This window comes from Leopardus geoffroyi, chromosome C1 (assembly GCF_018350155.1).
Source record: "Leopardus geoffroyi isolate Oge1 chromosome C1, O.geoffroyi_Oge1_pat1.0, whole genome shotgun sequence".
In the NCBI taxonomy this organism is placed as follows: domain Eukaryota; kingdom Metazoa; phylum Chordata; class Mammalia; order Carnivora; family Felidae; genus Leopardus; species Leopardus geoffroyi.
In genome coordinates this window covers 50839440-50861673 of record NC_059328.1, presented here as the reverse complement: position 1 = coordinate 50861673, position 22234 = coordinate 50839440, and the positions used below count along the sequence as shown (strand labels likewise).

Sequence of the window (22234 nt, the reverse complement as noted above, 5' to 3'; positions counted from 1 at the left end):
GACAATTACAATAATGGAATTAACTATACAGGGACTGTCAATTTAGTTCTTCTCCAAACAGTTTCTAGGAACACCCCCAATTCAGTTTCTTGTAGAATATACTTATATTTATCACAAATATACATTCTAGATCCTGATTTCAATTCTATTTTGTTACAAAAATACACTCATTGGCAGTTGTGTTAGTTAGAATTCTAAAAAGGTTCCCAAGGTTGTTGCCGCCTGGTTTACATACTGCATAGGATCAATTTCACTTCCATGATTAAGTAATATCAAACAGCACAGCTGACTAGAATACAAAGAAAGATGATCAAGTGGAGCCTGACCCAATCATACCGGCCCTTTAAATCTGGAGATGTCACTCCCCAGAGCTCCAATGCCCTGATCTCCTAAATTAGTAGTTATTTCACAGGAATCCTAAAGAATGCTTGGAAGTCAGAGACAGGAAGTCAGAGATTAGAAATATCATTGCTGGAGGATGCCTGGGTGGCTCAGTAGGTTAAGTTAAGCATTGGACTCTTGGTTTTGGCTCAGGTCATGGTCTCAGTTTCATGGGGTCGAGCCCTGCATCTGGCTCCACGCTAAGAATGTGGAGCCTGCTTGGGATTCTCTGTCTCCCTCTCTCTCTCTCTCTGTCACTTTCCCACTCGTGCTATCTTTGTCTCTCCCAAAATAAATAAATAAAATCTAAAAAAAAAAAAAGAAAAAAAAAGGAAATGCCATTGCCGGTTTGAGGATGGGGGAGGCCATGTGGTAAAGAATATGAATGGTCTCTAGGAGCTGAGAGTAGTCCTCATTTGAGAACCAGCAAGGGCATACAAGACATCAACTAGGATGAACTTGGAAGTTGAATTTTTTCCAAGATTTCAGACAAGAACTTAGAACGGACAACACTTTGATTTCTGCCTTGTGATACACAGCCATGCTGTGCCAGACATCTGATCTACAGAACTGTGAGCTAATAAATAGGTGTTGTTTTAAGCTATTAAATTGGCGGTAATTTGTTACACAGCAAGAGAAAACTAGTACACAGCACAATTCTTTGATTTGGAAAATATGGTCACCAGAAACATACCCATATATCACTGTTCTAAATGTCTTTCATGGATTAACTCATTTAACTTGCATTAACAGCCCTATGTGGTAATTACAATGATTTTCTTCATTTAACACAGAGGGTAAGCAACCTGACCAAACTCACAAAGCAAATGAATAGTACAGCCAAGGTTGAAACCTGGCAGTCTGGCCTCAAAACCCACTCTTTTAACTACTACACTACAGTGTTTCCCATTTTAACAACCTGCCCCAGAGCCACATATGTCTTCTCTTACATACCCAAGCCAATAGGCCTAGACTCACCTTAGGGAAAAGTTCTACTAGGTCACAATTTACTCTTAAAGCTATTTCATAATTTTCCTTAGGGCAAGAAGCATGAAAGGTTCTGAGTTTGCTCACTCTATCAACTTTTTGTACTTAAGTTCTGAGCATCATGTCTTCATTACCTAGTCTTTGTACAGATATAATAACTATAAAATGCTTTAAAATACTCATCGTGTTTGATAGTGCATGTAGCATGGTAAAAAATACAGCAGAGTGTAATTCCCTCAATATTCTTCCGCGACCATAATTAGAACTGTTCCTAAATCCTCTGGCTTGTACTTTCCTTCTTTAAAGTTGAGCCGGTACTTGAACCAAGTACTTGGTAATCATGGAAATACATGTTGAGATGGAACATGCTGCCTTGTACTTTTTTTTTTTTTTTTTTTTTTTTGCGCCTATTTTGGGCCCTTGTAGTTTATTCTTTATTTTTTAAAAATTTTTTAATGTTTATTTATTTTTGAGAGAGAGCGTGTGCACACAAGGTGGGGGGATAGGGGCAGAAAGAGAGGGAGACACAGAGCCCAAAACAAGTTCCAGGCTCTGAGCTGTCAGCACAGAGCCCAATGCAGGGCTCTAATTCATCAACTGTGAGATCATGACCTGAGCCAAAGTCGGAGGCTTAACCGACTGGGCCACCACTAGGCACCCCTACCTAGTATACTTAAATACAGAAGCAGAAAGTAGAATGGTAGTTGCCAGAGGCTGCAGGGCAGGGGAGGGAGAATGGGGAGTTACTTTTTACCAGGTAGAGATTTTTAGTTTTACAAGATATAAAGAGTTCTGCAGATAGGTAGTGGTGACAGCTGCACAGCAGTGTAACGTACTCATTGCCATTGAACTGTACGCTTAAAAATGGTTAAGATGGTGGACTTTATGTCATACATATCTTACTACAATTTAAAACAATTAAGCAAGACACAAGAACAACAAAGTGTGCAGAGAATATATTTGAATTACTTAGAATGTCACTTAAAAATCATTATTGTCGGGGTGCCTGGGTGGCTCAGTTGGTTGAGCGTTCGACTTCAGGTCAGGTCATGATCTCACGGTTCGTGAATTCAAGCTCCACGTTGGGCTTTGTGCTGACTGACGGCTCAGAACCTGGAGCCTGCTTCGGATTCTGTGTCTCCCTCTCTCTCTGTCCCTCCCCTGTTTGTGTTCTGTCTCCCTCTGTCTCTCAAAAATAAATAAAAAACATTAAAAACAAAATCATCGTCTCCAGACTGCTGTGGTTCTGCCACTTGGAAATTCACTTTCACTAAACCCGTAGGATCTTATTTTATACCAACAAAACAGCACTATATGAAAAACAGAAGTTTTGTACCTGAATTCAGCCAGGATAGCTGAGTAGGCAGATTTCATTTTTTAAAATCTATTCTAAAATGATTACAACTGCCATCTAGTGCCTAGCCCAGTGTTTAAATACACACAGAGTTGAATAAATGAGTGATACAGGAACACAGCTAAACAGGCCTAAATGTTATTTTCTGATTGTACTAAATATAGTGATGGGAGACACTTGAGGACAGGAAAAATAAACTCTACATTTGCTTTATTAATTGGGACACGACACTGAATTAACATTTGGCTAGGAAACCTCAATATAAATGAACCAGAAGTAACATACAAAACAAAGCACATCATTATATTTCAGTGGGAGCAAAACTCCTTTCTGTAAAGATTCCAAGAGAGGTTTCAAACTCTATGAACAGACTGAATAGTTTACAATTTCCAATTGTAAGAAACCTCCCAAATAGCAATATGCTGAATCTGAAATAAATGACCAATGACAGTAGAATTATGAACTTTATTTACTTGGCATTCCAAACAATGTCAGTAATGAGGGCTGCTGGGAGTAACTCAGCATCCAGACCCACATTTCACAAACGTGGCCCCAGGCAAGTTCTAAATAACTGTTGCCAGTTGTGCAGAGGAAAAGGTAGCTCATAAAATATCTGGCAGTGCAGGTTGGTGGGAGGGTTGATGTAGAGAGCTTAGGACTGGATGGATGGGATGATTTAGCCTAATATGTTTCTCAGAGAGGTTCTTTCTGAAGGATATCGTAGTAGATACCCTCAGCCATTTGTCTCTTTATCCTGGCTGGCAAAGCCTTAATGGTGTTCAGATATCCAGCCCTCACTAAAAGGCCATGTGCTGGGGAAAGGTGACTTCTTCCACCGCAGGTAAAAACGCAGGATAAATCCTGCCTAATTCCTCTGAGATAATCATGGCAATCCAATCTCATTTCAAGAGCCAGTGAATGGTTTGGCAATGGAAATATGTCATACTGGAGATACGCAGTGGAGACCTGCTCAGAGGTCTTGTGATTTGCTGAAGAAGTCTGAAGGATAAAAATTTGTCAGAACCAAGGGTAAAAGCCTGTGGGTGACCAGAAAATGTGCAGAAGAAACCATCTCACTCCGGCTGCTCGTGATTTGTTCAGATAGCTCACTTTTATTACCCTTCTCATTCATTAGGATTCTTTGGCAACAAGCAAGAGAAATGAATTTGGACCAACTAAAGCAAAGGGAATTTATTAAAGGGATACAGGGATCTCACAAAACACAAGCAGGCTACATGATCAGATTTGGAACATACAGGAACTAAGAGGCCTCCAGAGGACAAGGAAGCAGGAAAACAGAATGATGTCATAGCAGGAACCTCCTATTAAGTAAGGCCCTGTGGTTTCATGAATAAACACCATTTATATAAAATCACTCACGTAATGTGAGTGCTTCCTAGTCTAAGCAAAGGTATCATATTGCCTAAGTTTAGGTCACATGACCAACCCTGGGCCACATCTCAGAAGTGAAAGACAGGGCCCCTTCAGCTTACACAGAGGAAGAGAGGCATCTAGCTGTACTGTTTTTACTGTTCCACCATAGTATATGTATTGTGTGGGTGTGCGTGTTTCAAAAAGAAAGTCTATCTAAGGAAACAGATATTCTACAAGGAAAGGAGAAGTACTGACCAGCCAAAAAAAAAAAAAAAAAAAAAAAAAAAGGAAAGAGAAACTTCGCAAACATGATTAGAAAACCAGGCACAATTAGGTGTTTGAGTGCTAAACGAAATCAAACAAATATAGTCATAATTTTCCCAAACTGGTACCATGTTAAGGATGGGGAGTAGCAAAGAAAAGAAGAAATTACCAATATCTTGAAATAAAATAATGAAATAAAAATGATTTTTTTCTTTTTTATTTATATATAGATAATACATATATATATAATACATATACATATGTATACATATACATATATAATATGTATACATATACATATATAATACATATATATATAATACATATATATATGTATATATTTTAATTTTATTTTTGAAATCTACATCCAAATTAGTTAGCATATAGTGCAACAATGATTTCAGGAGTAGATTCCTTAATGCCCCTTACCCATTTAGCCCATCCCCCCTCCCACTTTTTTCTTTTTTAAAATGTTTTATTGTTTATTCTTGACAGAGACAGAGTATGAGTGGGGGAGGGGCAGCGAGAGGGAGACACAGAATCCGAATCAGGCTCCAGGCTCTGAGCTGTCAGCCCAGAGCCCGACGCAGGGCTCGAACTCACAAGCTGTTAGATCATGACCTGAGCCGAAGTCAGATGCTTAACTGACTGAGACGCCCAGGCACCCTGAAATAAAAATGATTTTCAAAGATACTTTATAAGTCATGCAAGAAAGTTTGATAGCAACACTTTATCTAATATACTGAATTCACCTGATTCACGAATGGCCCCCAAATGGCAAAATTTTGGGTCACTTCAGATTGACTAGCTACAATTACCTCCAAAAAAAAGGAAAACTTATGGCTTCTGTGGATATTCAAAAGAATATGCCATAGGCTTTCAAGATGATTCCAGAACTGGAATCCACCCAATGGAATCGTAACTGAATTAAGTGTACAACTTCCCAAGGTTACCATAGTAGGTCAAAGGGAACAACGCTTCTTATTTGGATGCATAACATCCAATGTCTTGACAAAAGATCAAAACACAAAACACTCCAATTCCACCTTGTTCTTGAACTAAAAGGCTTATATATTCTACTTACAAAATAAAAGTAATAATTAAAATTACTCTTTAATATGGAGAGTACAATAAACAAGTATCAAAGAAATTAAGAAAGAGTCCGCATTGCAGAGCACTTGAGAGACTCACATGGGTCTACCATATGGTCCAACTAAACACAGAAGAGCTTTGAAACTGAAGAGTGTCTCTATCTTCCTTCCTCCTGCAAGTCCTAGAAAGAACTCAATGCTAACGACAGGCCTCTTCCTCAAATCTTGTCACATATCTCATGGATGATATTTTATTGTGTACTTGAAAAGGGGCATTACATTCTTTAATGGTCCATGAGAGTTGGAAGTATGTTTCCTCACAGATTTCAAAGCAGCTGATGTACACAGCTCATCCAACGATACTTTCAACGACTGCTTTTCTCGTAGAAGTAAATGGTCAGGTACATTGGGTATAACATCCAATCTCAGAAACCTTTGGGTTTCTGGACACACTATAGCTTTGCTTACTTATCCTTCAGGTCTGAGCTTCAGCATCTTTCACTGTAATACTCTCCCAAAGGCTCCAAAGTTTAGGTTAACTGTATTTCCTATACATAAAGTACCCAGTACCTTTATCACTGGATGAGGTATCACGCTGCTTATTCTCTGCCTCCTCCTTTAAGGTAGAGATTGTAGTCTTTGTATCATGGACTCCACAGCCCCAGCACAAGTAGGTACCCTGCAAATACTTGTTGAATAAATGCATGAATAGTTCTTTATGAAAGTTAAACTCATGCTCATTCCCACGATCTTTTTTCCTTCTTATTTAGATACAAAGAGCATAGCAAGGATTTTAAAAACAGGCATTTAGTTCACTTCTTCAGATGGACTTCTCCCACAGATGACTGTGACATTCACATTAATTTCAAGTCAATATCATCTTTTCGGGATATGGCCAGAGGATAACGGGCCACCCTATATTTTTAGTGACAAAAACAAGACATATGCTCAATCGATACTGTATGGTAGCTCCCACGGTGAGTCCACTCTGAGTCAGTAGGGCTTGACAGCCAGCACTAAATCTTTCCATGGGGTTCAGTTTCACTTGGCCTCCCCTAGCCCCAGGAGTTTTTATAACAGTACACATTTTCCACATGTAATTAAGTAATGGAGAGTGAGTTGTTATACATGACATTTAATTTTCAGTAGTGGGGGAAGGTATGACAAGAGCTCCAGGCAAGATCATTAATCTCCTCGGATCCCTGCACTGCCAAATACAGCAATTCATTCTTTCTTGTATTAATATAGCTCTCCTCCTGTACTTAAGTTATAGTGCTTGTGTAGAGGGGATAATGTCAAATAGGAAAACCCACAGAACTGAAATGTGTGGTACATAGTAAGAATTCGAGATTGTAAAATGCATCTGGACTATCCATTGTGGAATAATTTAGTATACCAGAGTCCCTGTGCGTCATAGGCACAAGTACATGATTACCAGATTGTCCAAAATCTAATTTGGGGGGAAAAAGGGAGGGAAGAGTGATTATGTAAGTCATGTATACATAGCAGCAGCAACTTGCTAATGTCACTAATGACTCACAGGCCTCTTGTGAATTAAAGGTCAATTAGTATATGAATAAATACAAGTGTTAAAAGAATACGACAAGGACGTGATCACACAAATGTGTATCACTATAGACTAAAGGCCCTAGTTAATTAAAATGTTGCCTGCAGCATATTTTAACAGCTTTCTGTGATTACTGCTAATCATACTCTGAAATCTGTGGCTAGTTCCCATTTTTATCTCAATTGTCAATAAATTTGGAAAAAAGTTGCTGAGGCATACAAGCCAAAAATTTCTCTACAATGGAAATGCACAGAGAATCAATAATTTAAACTAAGGAAGGCAATATTACCAAATAGAAGCACTACCTATAAAGAAATACAATTTATAAGCATCAGTTTTTAAAGTAACATTATATAGCATAAGTTAGGCAGCTTAAAAGTATAATTGCACCTGTTGTGCTGAGGTGCTTTAAGTGCTAACTTCCTGAATTGATAGCAAATCAGTATTTAACTGCTTTAAGATTTGGTTCCCAAATAGGCACAACAAGGGTTCTCGTACCAATAGTCTAAAGGAGATAACCTATAGGCAGAGGTTGAAAAATGTGGGGCGCCTGGGTGGCTCAGTCAGTTAAGTGTCCGACTTCTGCTCAGGTCATGATCTTGCGGTTTGTGGGTTCGAGCCCCGCGTCGGGCTCTGTGCTGACAGCTCAGAGCCTGGAGCCTGCTTCGGATTCTGTGTCTCCCCTTCTCTCTGCCCCTCCCATGTTCATGCTCTGTCTCTGTCTCTCAATAATAAATAAACGTTAAAAAAAGAAAAATGTATCTAATTGAGTGATGAACTAGATAATCAGCCTGAAGGAGAGAGGATAGGTTGAGCAGCATCTAAAATGCACAGGTTACCATATTTAAATAGGACACCAGTCCACCATTATACCCCCACTGGTGACATATGCAGTGGATGAGCAATAACATATATTTTTTTATTTCTTTAAGTGTTTTGTATTCTGACACTATCTGATATTATTCACCTCAGTAAAATCTATTATATTTTATTGACATGGGGATTAATTCACATTAATTAGATTTCTCTTTATACATTCTTTCATTAAATGGTACTCTACTCCCTGTTAGAATATCAGGTCATCATTTCAAAGGAGGAGGAGGAGTGCCTGCCTGGCTCAGTTAGTGGAGCATGCAACTCTTAATGCTCTTGATGTCAGGGCCATGCGTTCAAGTCTCACTAGGCGTCAAGCTTACTTAAAAAAATAAAAAAGGGAGAATAAGGGGAGAAGCAGCAGCAGACACAGGACTAAAAGAGATGTTTTAGGCAGGCTGTGTCCTTGTCTCTTATTCTAACATTTATCAGAAATGGTTTTATATAGGGGTGCCTGGGTGGCTTGGTTGAGTGTCCTACTCTTGATTTTGGCTCAGGACATGATCCCAGGGTTGTGGGATCAAGCCCCATGTTGGGCTCCACGTTGAGCGTGGAGCCTGCTTAAGAATCTCTCTCCCTCCCTCCCTCCCTCCCTCCGTTCCTCTCTTCCACTCGTGCACACATTGTCCCCCCCCCCGCCAAAAAAAAGTTTTATATAATGATAGCTATATATATATATATATATATATATATATATATATATATATATAGTTATATAGCTATCTCTTCTAAGTGTTTTGTCATTATGATGTTAATTAAAATTCTTAAATTGTGAATATGCTTCACTCAAAATAAATATTCCAGATTCTGGAATGATACAAAATATATACGAAGGAGTGGTTAATCTTTTCCTCCTCTTCCTTTATCCCTAACTTCTTTTTTTCCTCTTACTTCCTCCCCTTTTTCTGCCACCATCATCATCTTCATCACCATAGCAACAAACATTGCTGAGCCCATATTGCCAGGCAATTTATATATATTAAGACATTAGAAAAATCTATAAGCCAGCTATATTATCTACATACTGCAGATCAGGAAACTGAGCAAACTTGGGGTACTTGGGGTATTCTAGAGCTGGGTTTCAAGCCCAGACCAGGTGAATCAGGGTTTCCTCTTTTTATCACTTATACTCATCATTCACGCTTGCTTTAGAAAAGAATTCGTCACTTTAGGTAAGACCTCTCTGTTAGATGAATAGTTCCTTCTCTTATGGAAATGGCAGCATTAATTAATAAAATGTTGGCACACAAATTATCAAATACATATCTATTGACTCAATAGATCTGTCTTGATTCAATTTAAACTAATTTTCCTTTACAGTCTCACAGTGGATAGGACAATAGATTATTCAGAATCACGCCTACATCTTTTTTCTCTCTATTCAGAAAGATAAACTTGCCCCAACTTAGATTATTTGGGAAAGTACTGAAGAGAGGGACTTAAGTATGAGAAAGAAATTATTTTGTAAAATAATAAATTGATCTATAAGTATCTTTTTTTTCTGTTATCTTTAAATTCACAAAATCAGCCAAACTAACTTACTATGATTGTTACCTTTGGAGAATAAGTAATCTGGAATTGCTTAGAGGGAGCTGCAAGGAAACTTATTCAATAAAGCTTTTCGAATGTCGACAATGTGCTAGGCACTATAATTTAAGAAAGGTTCATAATTAGATTGCATGTTTTGAATGTACATTGATACTTCCAAATTGCTTAAAATCCCTTCCAGTAAATAAGTATTCCGTGACATCCTCCATCATGCTTACACCATTAATTCACTGAACAAATCATTTCTTTGATTGTGATCTCCTCTGAACAATCAAAATTGAAATCATCACACACTAAATTACCGGGGCTTTATTACTATGATTAAAATTCTCCTCAGCTTTCTCTTGTATCTTCTAAACAATTTCAAATCATGTAATCTTTCTTTTTTGAAAGAGGAGGATTCTATTTCCCAACTACTTAATTGCATTCGATGGTTTCCTTTGGATCCTATTCAATTATCGTTTTGCTCTCTTTAAAGTGGGATGACCCAGAATGGGTGATAAAAGCCCCACAGACGGTGAAGAGGTGACGGCGACGTTAATAACCATAATAGTTGCAGTGGTTGGTCAACATGTGCTGAGCACTAAGTGCAGACACCCATGAGGGCTGTGTGCGCCTGCTTGTGGCATCCTCGCATGACTCTCCGCAAAGTGGTCAAGCCTACGTGGATGTCCGTCGATGGGCACCTTCATCTCTGAGCGGCTGACCTTTCCTCAGGCCTGTTCACGTTTTCAGCCTCTAACTCCAATTTTGTAACCTCTGGCAACAGGAAGGGCAGAGAAACCCAAAAAGGAGACTGGTACCTCACATAAGACTTCAAGGTGAGTGAGCCAGAGGAAGGCTGGCGTAACACACAAAGACAGAAGAGAAGGAGAAAGGATTCGCCCTTCAGAAGCAAGACTAAAACCTGGAAACCCAGAAGTGCCGCTGAGTGGGAGAAAAGGGTACCAATGTATGATCTCTTCAGGAGCAAAACAGCAATAACACCCTGTGAGGCTGAAGTAATGGCATGGGAAGGAATATTTCAATCACCTACATTAGTGTCCATATCTGGGAACAAAACTACCCCTTAATCCCAGTGGTCCCTAGGAATGCATAGCTCTTACTGACAAATAACTAGTAATAGTAGGAAGAGGAATAATGATCATCAATGTCATAGAATGCCATTTAACACTCTTTCAGCCTTTACGCGAGAAAGCGTTCAACATTTCAGATTTTTGACATGTCACAGTGAATGAGGTAGGTGCCTTATTATTCCCATTTTATAGAGGATACCTGAGGCCCAGAAGGAAAAGAAACAGAGTGACAGTTAACATACAGGGTTAGCTGCATCACTGAGTGATAATTCTGATTTATCAGTCATTTTGATCCAATAAAAGGAATCAAACATTCCATTGCTGATGAGGCAATAGTAAATACCACCAACGAGAATTCCCAATTCTGACTTACTTATGCCAAAAGGACTCAGTCAGGTAGTACGCAGGGTATGGGAAAATGTGGATCCCCAAACACACCACATGACTCTAGACAGCAGAGTTCACATCTGCTCCCCTCGGGATTTCTCACCAGCATTTGATATATACATTTTTTAAGTTCAAAAAGAGAGACAGTGAGAGCATGAGTGTGGGTGGGGCAGAGAGAGAGAGAGAGAGAGAGAGAGAGAGAGAGAGAGAGAGAACGCCCCAAGCAGGCTCCATGCTGTCAGCACAGAGCCCGATGTAGGACTCGATCTCATAAAATGTGAGATTATGACCTGAGTCAATATCAAGAGTTGGAGGCTTAACTGAGAGCTACCCAGGCACCCCACACCAGCACTCTTAATATGAAGCTCCTAAAATGTTTCTGGGTTCTGTTTTCCTGCCTATTCTTTGATGAAGACATTAATGAGTCAGCAAATGTACCACATGATGGCGACAGGAGGAAGGGAAGTTAGAAGACTCTATTATATTTATGGAGAGGATAACCAGCTCCAGGAAAGGAAGAAAATTTAAAAACCAAAATACAAATACTAGCCTCAACTACCAGTTCTATCATATGAAATGTAAATAACAAGAAAGCCTCATAATTGAAACAATCCAAATGTTCCTTAAAGTGACAGTTAAAAAAGGAAAATCTATTTTTAGGATATGGTGATTTTGTTAGACAAACCAAAGATAAAATATAGTCTTAGAAAATAATAACACCTCCAGAAGAAATCTTAGATTTTATTTTTTAAGAGATATTAATTTTAGAAAACCAGATGTATGCGTGTGTGTGCGTATCTTACCTGATGAAAACCAGCTTGACTTTTGATGGGGCAGTCTTAATAATGGCAGATGCATTTTGGTGGCTTCTTCCATACAGGATCTGATTGTTTATCTAATGGGGAAAAAATAAAATGCACTTGTAAAAATGCAATATGTTTGGTTTGTATAAAAATATACATGTATATATTTATACATTTATACAAATATACGTGTATATACTTGGAATTAAACAATGAAGTCCATTCATTTTTAAGTGGATCCATGTAGGGCTCTTTAATGCTAAAAAATCTTAATATTGTTTGTAGTATGGATTAAAATACTAATTCCATATAGCTATTAAAATCTCTTAAATTCAGTTTTGAAAGCAGTTAATAAAGAGCATATAGTCCTTGAACCTTTTGCTAAACTTCAAGAGAGCAGTAGTTGAGTTAAATGTAAAAACTTTATGACAGATATATTTCCTACAGCCTTTCCAGATTTCTGAAAAATGTAGAAAACAGACTAAACTGTGGTATTCACCAGACCTCTGGAGGGCCCATTAAACACGATTCTGTAAATGTGTCAAGGTTATTACATAGCATAAATTTTGTTACTCCAGAGGAGGTAAATATTCTATCCCCATTTTAAATCAAATTTTAGATCAATTGCATGGAAACATTTTACTATACACAATCAATGAGCCATCTGCTCTTATCCAAGATATGGTGGAATTTCAACTTGATTGAGTTCGCCTAAATATGCTCTAAAAACATTGAGATTCTAAATTTTTTTACTCCAGATTTTTCCAGTGATAAACTATGATGATAGTCGTAATCAATCTTTTATTTCATCCAATTGATAATAGCTCACACAGTTTTGGCTTTTCTCCTCTTGTCTCTTTAATAACTAGTTAATGATCTATACTGTCCCAATTTAACGGAGGCCTTGAAACTGTCTATTTAAGAGACAGTACGATATACTATATAAGGAATAGAAAATAGGGATTTCAGTTTTTTGTAACTAGCATTGGTCTGTCCTTGAGGTCTCTGAAATTTTGTGTTCGAAGACATACCTGGAAAAGGTTTTTGTCATAGCAGTTATAATGAGAAAGTGTATGGAAATGAACAGAGGAGGGAGCTGTCTGAAATGAAGCTCATCCATCATCTTGAAGTGGTAACGTGGGCATGTACATCAAAGTCGGTTGCAGAGACTAAACTGGAACTACCTTCTCACTATGTCCCTCATTCTATCAGCTTTTATTCTTTACCAAGATAACCTCCCAGAAACCCACTGATCTCCACACTATTTCTCTGTGCCTCAGTTTCCTCTTCTTTAAAAGGAATTTAAGCACCTGCTTCATAAAATTGTTGTGAGAATTACATGAGATAATGCCTTTAAATTTTATTTATAATCATCTTTTTTTAATGTTTACTTATTTATCTTGAGAGAGCACACATGCAAGTGAGAGGGGAGGGGGAGAGAGAGAGAGAGAGAGACAGAGACAGAGAGAGAGAGAGAGAGAGAGAGAGAGAGAGAGAGAGAGAGAGGGAGGGAGGGGGAGAAGCCCAAGCAGGCTCTGCGTTATCAGCGCATGAACTGTGAGATCATGACCTGAGCTGAAATCAAGAGCTGGACGCTTAACCGACTTCATTTATAATAATCTTAATACCAAAAATTATTTTGGGGGTGTTCAAAATTACTCATCTTTTCTGTTAAGGTTTTTATCTTTTTTAATAACATGTATTTAAAAATGTGTCCATCCTCTGTATGATACTATAATGATGGATACATACCATTATACATTTGTCCAATCCTACAGAATATACACCACCAAGAGTGAACCCCAATGTAAACTATGGACTGGGAGATGATGATGATGTGTCAATGCAGGTACATCAACTATAACACATGTACCACTCTGGAGAGGGATGTTGGTAGTCTAAAAGGGACATATGGGAAATCTCTGTACCTTCCTCTCAATTTTGCTGTTCTAAAAAAATGTATATGTATGTGTGTGTGTGTGTGTGTGTGTGTGTATTGAAGCGCCCACCGTTTAAATTATAGGTTTTCTCCTAATGTTTTCATAGTTTTATTTTTCTTATATTTACATTGTACTACCTAACTCATTATAAGGGGGAAAAAATGGTTAAGTCATGTAATGATAGAGTCATGTGAAAAAGAATAATGACATAGGAAATGTCCAACTGCACTAACCTGGTTACAAAATAGTATGTCTGCCATGATCGCTTTTTTTTTGCAAACCGTATTTCTCAATCTCTTCCATTTACAATGAACAACAAATAAGGATCTTTTAAATCACAACTCAAAAATGAGAGGACATGTGGAATACGCATGACTCAAAGTCTGGCATTCAGGTAATTATTTGCGAATGTCTTCCCCACCGTGTCTGGCCTCTGCTTTCAGAAAGCAGACCTATCAAATCTTCCTGTCTTTGAATCCTGTGGCACTACATTTAAAAATGTTCTCTTGTCGCCCTTACGCCTCACCTGACACGGTCAAGCCAATCCTTGTCAGGTGGTAAGCATCAGTGCAGGCACCTGGCATTTACTGAACTGGGCTCAACTTGTTGAGGGCAGGAACCATGTCCTCCACTTGGTGTTTGCCAGCCTGCCACGCGTAGCCTGCACACAGCGGTGCTCGGCGAGACATCCAAAATTGCAGAGCCCTGAATGCAAATGGCTCTTTCATTAATCAACTGCTGCTATGCTTTCTCTGAGGTGGGCTCCAGTCTTCAAAGGGATTTTTTTTTCTTTTTAAAGTCTTTTTTATTAGCAAAAGCTTGAACATACAGAAAATTGAGCTGTTTCATCTTTATGGAGATGCCTGCTTTTTAGCTGTGATCTTCCATTTTGATAGGATAAAATGTATGGTACTATTATTCTAAGAGGGAAAAATTACAGCCCAAATGAAGAAAGCAGGTCATTAATTTTAATTTATCTAAGAGTAAATCTACAGTTATGTCTTCATGGTGCTGTTTGTGAATATTCAGAGGCTCTGGCTGCAGAAAGGCGGAACAGCTTGCTTGTTGTGGATGTTTTTTCCAGTGCCAACAACTGTGCCATTTATTGTTATGGTAGCTGCTCCTGCCAGTGTTCGGAGGCCTCTGGAGAAACTCGGTTCTGCAGTGCAAGACCACGAACAGAATAAGAAACTCAACACAGAGTGAAACCTGATTTAACAGGATTATGTCAAAAAGGAAAATGCAGATCTCTGGCTTTAAAAATCTAAGACAAAGTCTCTCTTCTGACTTCAGAAATACGTTAGTAGCCTGTGAGTTCTAAGACAGGAAGGGCTCTTTTGTGTTTTCTTGGATCTTATTTAATATACAACAATTTCACTATTTAAATGAAAGGCACATACAGCTTCCAACTGCATAAGCAGTTTTTGTATTTCTTCATCACTAAAGGAAACACACGCCAGAGAAAATTCAGTAAGTAATTAGAAAGAATATGATGCATTTTATGCACAATTAACTTTAGGCTGTCACTTATTCTATTTCTGAGAAGCTGCTGTTCTCTGAGGGCACTATTCTTTAAACAACAGATGTAGGGCATCTTCTAAGTATAGCACAGGCAAAAAAGAAAGCACTCCATACCTCCTGGAAGTCTTTCAGGTCAATTCTAATTAATAACAGCTATCATTTATCAAGTGCTTAGTCTGTACCAAACATTATCCTAAGCTCTTTAGGCACACCATCTCATTTAAATCTCAGAGCAACTGGGGTATTATGTACTTTCATCAGATGATGATAATCCTAAAGCACACCTAGAGGTCACATCTATATGGTGCACATAAAAATCAGATGATTTTGAAAGTCATCTTTATAAAGATGTCTGTTAAATAAACTCTGAGTGGGAACAGGAGGATGTGGTGACCTACCATCGTAGGTCCTAGAGCTTTGAGATACAGAAGTCGGAATCAAAGCAACTTACCACAATGTATAGAGGAAATGCCTGAGAGTTGACTGCTAGGCTTTTTAAGTCCGAAATGCAATGTGGAGTCCCCTAAGACTGTACTTCTCTTCGTGCAAGCAAACTGCAACTTGAACAATATTATATACTTACTACCCTTTTTTTCATTGTACAGATACTGTATAGATTGATCACCATTTTAATTTATTCTGACTCATGCCAAAGGAAGACAATTAAAATATTTCATTTTGGGGCAAATACTGCTCCCATTCTTTTAGAATATGAGTGATCATTCAGATTATCAAGAAGTTAGAAAAAATATTATCATTTCCTATTTACTTCCAGTAAACTGAGGGGGTAGAGAAGTGCCTTTCCCAAAGTTTCTCCTTTTGAAGGTGACTCAATGATATTGAAAAAGAGTAATAAATTATTTAGATATGTCCTTATTTTTGTTATTATTCTTACTGGTGGGAAGAACTGTCCTAAGTTCTGATTTAGTGTTCCCATTACACCTAAATTATCTTTTTATTCTCTTAATAGCTGAGATCTATAACTCTTCCATTCAAGGATAACCATATATCCTACTTCTGGGACAGTCCAGTTTATGCATGTTGAGTGACACTCGTAACGATCCTCCACATCTTTTCTGAGCTTCTGCGAGGTGGCCATATTCTGCCACATGGATGAAGGAGCAGGAAAAGCCATCACTTCCTGAGGCCCCCAGGCAACCCAATCTCCAGGTTCTGGGATGGACACCCATACTATTGCAATAAGTTCTCCCCTTTTTGGTTAAATCACCTTGAACTAATTTCTGTTCTTTCCCATCAAAAAAGTCTCCACCAATACAGTATGTGGGGCCCCTATTTCTAAATACTAATTTATACATTCAAGTGATATACCTCTTTTTATCTCCTAGTCTTATGCTCTCTCAGACACATAGTAATTTATCCTGGCATTCAAAAAGAAAAGAAAGTAGACAAAGGAAAAAGGCTTTCTGACCCAAGGAGATTTCTATGCTCTTGAGTTACAATTCTGATTTTCTTATCTGTTTGGCTTCCTCTTCTGAATACTGACAAAAAGGGCTTTCTGAGACCTCCACATGGCCAGTAACTTCGATCTCAAGCTCAGGGGGTCCTGGTCCCAGAAAGACACTGATACTTTATCATGGGTAAATTAACTCATCTTTTCCTAAATTCTGAATTTCTAGTTCAATGAGAACAGGGGCAAATGATAGCAGCCCTAGATACTGAAGACAATAGCCTTAAATAAGAAACATCTGTTTTTATAAAACTCAGAAGTCATATTATAACGGGTTTTCAATGGGATTTATATTTCCCTTCATAAATTGGTTTCTGCTACTGCAGTGGAGAAGGAAAAAAAAAAAAAACCCAGAAAGCACTCTTTTCAGGTAAACTCTATATTTTGGTATCAAAGATTGGATATTTAATTGCATTATTTTACAGTTTGTAGAAGAAGTAGAATTAGGGTTAATACAGCAAGATTCAGCAAAAGTAAATGAATGTAAATCCTTTTGTTATACTACATAAACTTTCACTTAAGAGGTCTTTAATGAGATTTATTTTACTAAAATTAATTATTCAAAAATATCACTCAATTTTCCATAGTTCAACAGAACATGAATATAAATTTATGCTGGAGAGCAACTCAATTAAATCTATTCAAAAAACTTACCAAATTGGAAGTCAAAGTTAATTAACTTAAGCTGGGATTAAAGATATTAATTATAAAAAACTAAAATTTAGTTCAAGCAACAGATTTGCCTGAGGTTTGAATATCATGTTATAATATAATACCCAACAACACCACCTTTGCCCATACTTTTATTGAAGTAGAGGGATTTATTCTGAACAGTTGAAAAATTATTATTAAAAAACTGAGCTAGGGGCTTCTGTGCATCCCAAAGAAGAATTGGGGCCTGGCGTCCCCTCCATGCCCTGGTCCAGGCCCCGCCCCACCCCACCTTATTTCTCCTGGTTGAGATGGGCTCAGCCAAGAGCTCCCCGGTCATTCTGGCTTGGTTTCCACAGCACAACAAGCTTCTGGCCCGAGTGGCGGACCTGCGTTCACCTAGTGCCGTCATCCTCCGCACTCCCATCCAGATGGAGAGTTCTCTACAGCCAACCCTACCAGCAGGAGAGCAGTTGGAGGGTCCTAATGAGGCCCAAGACTCAGATCCCTGCTCTCCTACTCTTGGCATTGCACAGACACCTATGAAGACTGGCAGTGGAGACCCCCAAGCCCACTGGTGAAACAGCTGAATGAAGTCTTTGAGACAGAAGCCTCCAAATCGAATCTTCCCCCAGAGCCTGTTCTGCCCCTAGAGGCAACTTCACCTTCTGAATCGGACTTGCCTCTGACTACCCAGTTTTCCCTTGAGGACCGATGCCACTCTGGAGCCAGACTGAGCTCCCCTCAAGCAGGTGTCCTCCAAGGAGGAAGCAGGACAGCCCTCACAACCCCCCATGGCCTGCCAGGGTTCAGACAAGCCCTTAAGAGACCCTGAGACTCCCTGATCTTCAGGTTCTAAGCACAATAGACAGAAAGGAAATGGCAAGGTACTAGGGAGATCTCCCCTCACCGTCCTACAGGATGACAACTCCCCCAGAACTCTGACACCACGACAGGGTAAGCAGCCTCCTCCCCTCAGTGAAAATGCTAGAGCAGTAAAGGAAGGGGCCATTCTGAGAACTGGACGACTTCTGGAAACCGGAGGCCGAGTGTGGGAGCAGGGCCAGGACCAGGACAAGGAAAATCAGCACTTTCCAAACTTGGTGGAGAACTAGGTCGTGTGTGGCCCCAGCGCCGGGTTCACCAGGGGCCTGGTGATGTTGTGTCCTCACAGCCCTTCTTTCCCTGGGAGACAGGAAAGGCTCGTTGTCTTCAGCTCCCCCTAAACTACCAACTCGAGGACTGAGCACTTTCTTAGCCTTTATTTGTGTCTCGTGTGTTTCTTGTATATTAAAGAAAGTGATTAAAAAAAAAAACAAAACAAAACACGGAGCTAGAGTTCAGGTAACTGGAACTCCTGATAACGAAAACTGACTCCTTCTCCCTACTTTACTTTTAAATATACTCTATTGTTTATATTTCATGACACTGGAATCTATAGGTTAACTTTTTCCTTTAATAAACTCTTTTACTGAGTATAACACACATTTAGGAAAAAACAGTAAGTATAATTGATGAGTCTTTTTATAGGTTAATTTTTAATCTAATAATTTCACCGCTAAAAGTTTACCCTAAAAAGATTAAAAATCTGGGAGTCAAAATGTCTATGATGGCTATACTTATAACAGAGAAAAAATGAAAAAACTATACACTCATCAACAAAAGTTTTATTATATTTTCTATCGTTACGTTGATAAATGGAAAACTGTATCATTAAAAGGAAGTGAAGAAGGATGGCACAGACCTAGATCCACTGCCATAAGAAGATAAAATTGGGGGCACCTGGGTGGCTCAGTCGGTTAAACATCTGACTCTTGATATCGGCTCAGGTCATGATCCTGCGGTTATGAGATGGAGTCCCGCGTCAGCTCCACAATGAGTGTGGAGTCTGACATTCTCTCTCTCTCTGCCCCTTCTCTGCTTTTGCTCTCTCTCTCTCTAAATAAATAAATAAATAAATATTTTTAAAAAGATAAAATTACTGAGTGAAAAAAGTAAATGACAAAATACGTTATCTATCACATTATTTTCATTTATGCAAAAGTTCTGAGTCTAAAAAAAGCTCCATGAGTATATACTAAATGTCAACAATGATGATATCTCTGATTGGTGGGATTTGAGGTGATTTCCAGTTTGTTTCTGTATATTGATATTTTATTACTACTTTGTAATAATACCATTTAATAAATGCTTACAACACACAAGGCACATGCATATACACACATCTTAAATACATTATTTCACTTAAGTCTCACACAAATCAATAGAGGAATACATTATCATCTAATTATACAGATGGAGAAAGTGAAGTATATGAAGTTTAAGGAATTTAACCAATATAACAGATCTATAGCCAGTAATTATAGCCAAATCTGTTTGAGTCCAAAAGCCTGTCTTGTTAACCTAAGTAACTCATTTTTAATCCTGTGAAATTTTAAATCCAATTAATAGGGCCTCATAAATAGAAACGCCAGACCAAGAAATATTCCAATAAAAGTATATTAGATATATGTTATATCCATCCATTTACTCATTTATTCAACTGTCATAGTGTAAGTGATGAGGATAGAGGAATTTTCATTGCCATCATTACCACAGCTATCATGTATTGAGCACCAGCTTTGTTCCAGGTACCAGATCCTTTGAAAATTACTTTATAGGAATTATTTTATTCAGTCAGATATGGTCCCTGCACTCGAGCGGCTGGTACTCCAGTAAGTTAACAGTCTTGGAAACAAAAACCTGCAATTGGCTTTGGCATAATGAATGTAGGCATAAAGCAAGAAGTGACTGTCTCTTCTTGGAGATGGGTGGGTTGGTCTTGAGCAGACAGAAACTTAGCAGGCACAGGGGGAAGTGAGCAGCAGGAAGAGCACCAGGGCCAGGGAAAAAACTGCAGGTCTTAGTCTCTAGGAAACACAGGTACTTTAGTATAGCTTTTGGGGTAGGGGTGTTATAGAAGTAAACAGGTCCTGTTCAAAGACGACCTTGTAGAATACTTTCCCTTTCCAAAAATTTTGGGCACTAGCCTCCATGAAGAATGATCCTTACTTTCCAAACCACCATTTCAGGTTTGCACATGGGAGAAGGAAAGAGAGAGGTACCAAGGCTAGTGACGGAACAGGGAAAGTGACGGAAACTCACATGAAAACAATTTCACTGTAATGAAAAAATATTTCTGAAGAAAACTGTCACATTAATTTTTTTCTCAAAAAGACAAAATAATACACATCAAGCTCCAATAATTTAATACTTTGGGTAAAGGAGCAGGTTTTAAGGACTCAGTTTCATGATGCAGTGCTGAAATGAGGTAGGCAACTTCACTGTAATCTATTTCTTGTGAAGTACAATGTTCCCAAAGGAATACAGCCATTTAAAAGGCTTAAGCATGAGATTTATTTTCTCTCAAACAAATCTAATGAAACTGGAACACCTTCTAAAGGCAAAGTAATAGTAATACGTAGCTCACACCTCCCTAAATTTGATATATTCAGAAAACAGCATGTTCTTTTATTTTTTAAAGCTTATTTATTTTGAGAAAGAGCGCAAGTCAGGGAGAGGCAGAGAGAATTACAAGCAGGCTCCGCACTGCCAGCACAGAGTCCGATGTGGGGCTTGAACCCACGAACTGTGAGATCATGACCTGAGCTGAAGTTGGAAGCTCAACTGACTGAGCCACTCAGGTGTCCCAAAACAGGTTGTTCTTTTGAATCCTAAACCTTGACAATTCTGAAAAATATTGACTTCAAGGAAGTGAGCAGAGAAATATGTTTATGTGCTGCTCTGATTTTCAGTGTTTCTGTGGAAGTTGCCCCAATTGCTACAGGTTGGTTCACTTGACCAAAATAGGAAGGAATATGTAAATGGAGGCAGAAGTATAATCTCTCTCTTAACAGCTCATTAATATTGCAAAGGAATCGTGTTTCCCTAGGAGGCTGAGGCATTACAACCTACCTGTATTAGTGATGTTGTTAGTCACAGAAGCAAACAGACTCAGGTGACCACTGACCTAGAATTCCTTCTTCCAAGAATTGGTACACGCTACGAATCAAGACTAGTAATGCTCAGCTTAACGTTTGCTTCTTTCATATGATGATCTACTTAGAGCTCTACTCCAATTCCCTCTGTTTTTAGACTTTTTCTCTTCTGCCTTCAAAATATTTTCCTAGATGCTCCCACAGATGTAGCCACAAACCCAGTGAATCATCAAAGGACTTCATCGAAGTTCCTAACTCCCCTCCTCCCAACTCCAGCTTCTCTTTTGAAAACATTTTTTTTTTTTTTTTGACACAAATCTTGTCAGTGAACCAGTCCTATAGCCTATAGAGTCAGGATTAGATCATGTGTATTTGATAGCTTTGAAAGCATATTTCACAGACAGTCTGGCACTGTCACACTGCTCTGCATGACAGGTCGGCAAGGCAGATGCTCCAGTATTTCTGCAACAAGGACACTGAGACTCAAACTCAGGGACTTGTATAGGGTTCTAGGTAAGACACCTGCAGAACCAGAATCCAAGCTCGCATGTCCTGATCCCAGAGCCTCTTTCCAGCAGGTCTGAGGCTGGAATGGGTGGCATGCTATGGGACTCCTGCTACTTTGCTACAAAGACTCGTCCTAATCACCCATAGCCGAACTACCTTCCTCCCTCTCCAAAATAATTTCCCAGCACCCAGTTCTCATTCTAAAGTGGTGAAAGCAGATAAAAATCCAAGTGTCGACTTTAAAAACTGCCTCACCAGAGTATAGTCCTATTCTCTCGGTCACTTCCTCATGTGTGTATGTATGATATATAAGTAAAGAATTTTTATTCAATTTAAAAAACTGCCTCTGGGGCACCTGGGTGGCTCAGTTGGTTAAGCGGCCGCCTTCAGCTCGGGTCATGACCTCACGGTTCGTGAGTTCGAGCATCGCGTCGGGCTCTGTGCTGACAGCTCAGAGCCTGGAGC

The 22234-nt window shown here is 38.9% G+C and overlaps 1 protein-coding gene and 1 pseudogene across 5 annotated transcripts in view; one reads left to right on the top strand and one right to left on the bottom strand.

Annotated features, from left to right (window-relative positions):
- The window catches only part of PATJ (PATJ crumbs cell polarity complex component), a 364334-nt gene that overhangs the window by 112593 nt on the left and 229507 nt on the right, over positions 1-22234 (bottom strand). For all 5 annotated transcript variants that reach the window (XM_045477622.1, XM_045477623.1, XM_045477626.1 and 2 more), the window contains one exon: positions 11706-11797. In XM_045477622.1, coding sequence (XP_045333578.1) covers positions 11706-11797 — 92 coding nt within the window. The remainder of the gene's footprint in view (positions 1-11705; positions 11798-22234) is intronic.
- On the top strand, positions 17425-18761 carry LOC123597993 (annotated as a pseudogene).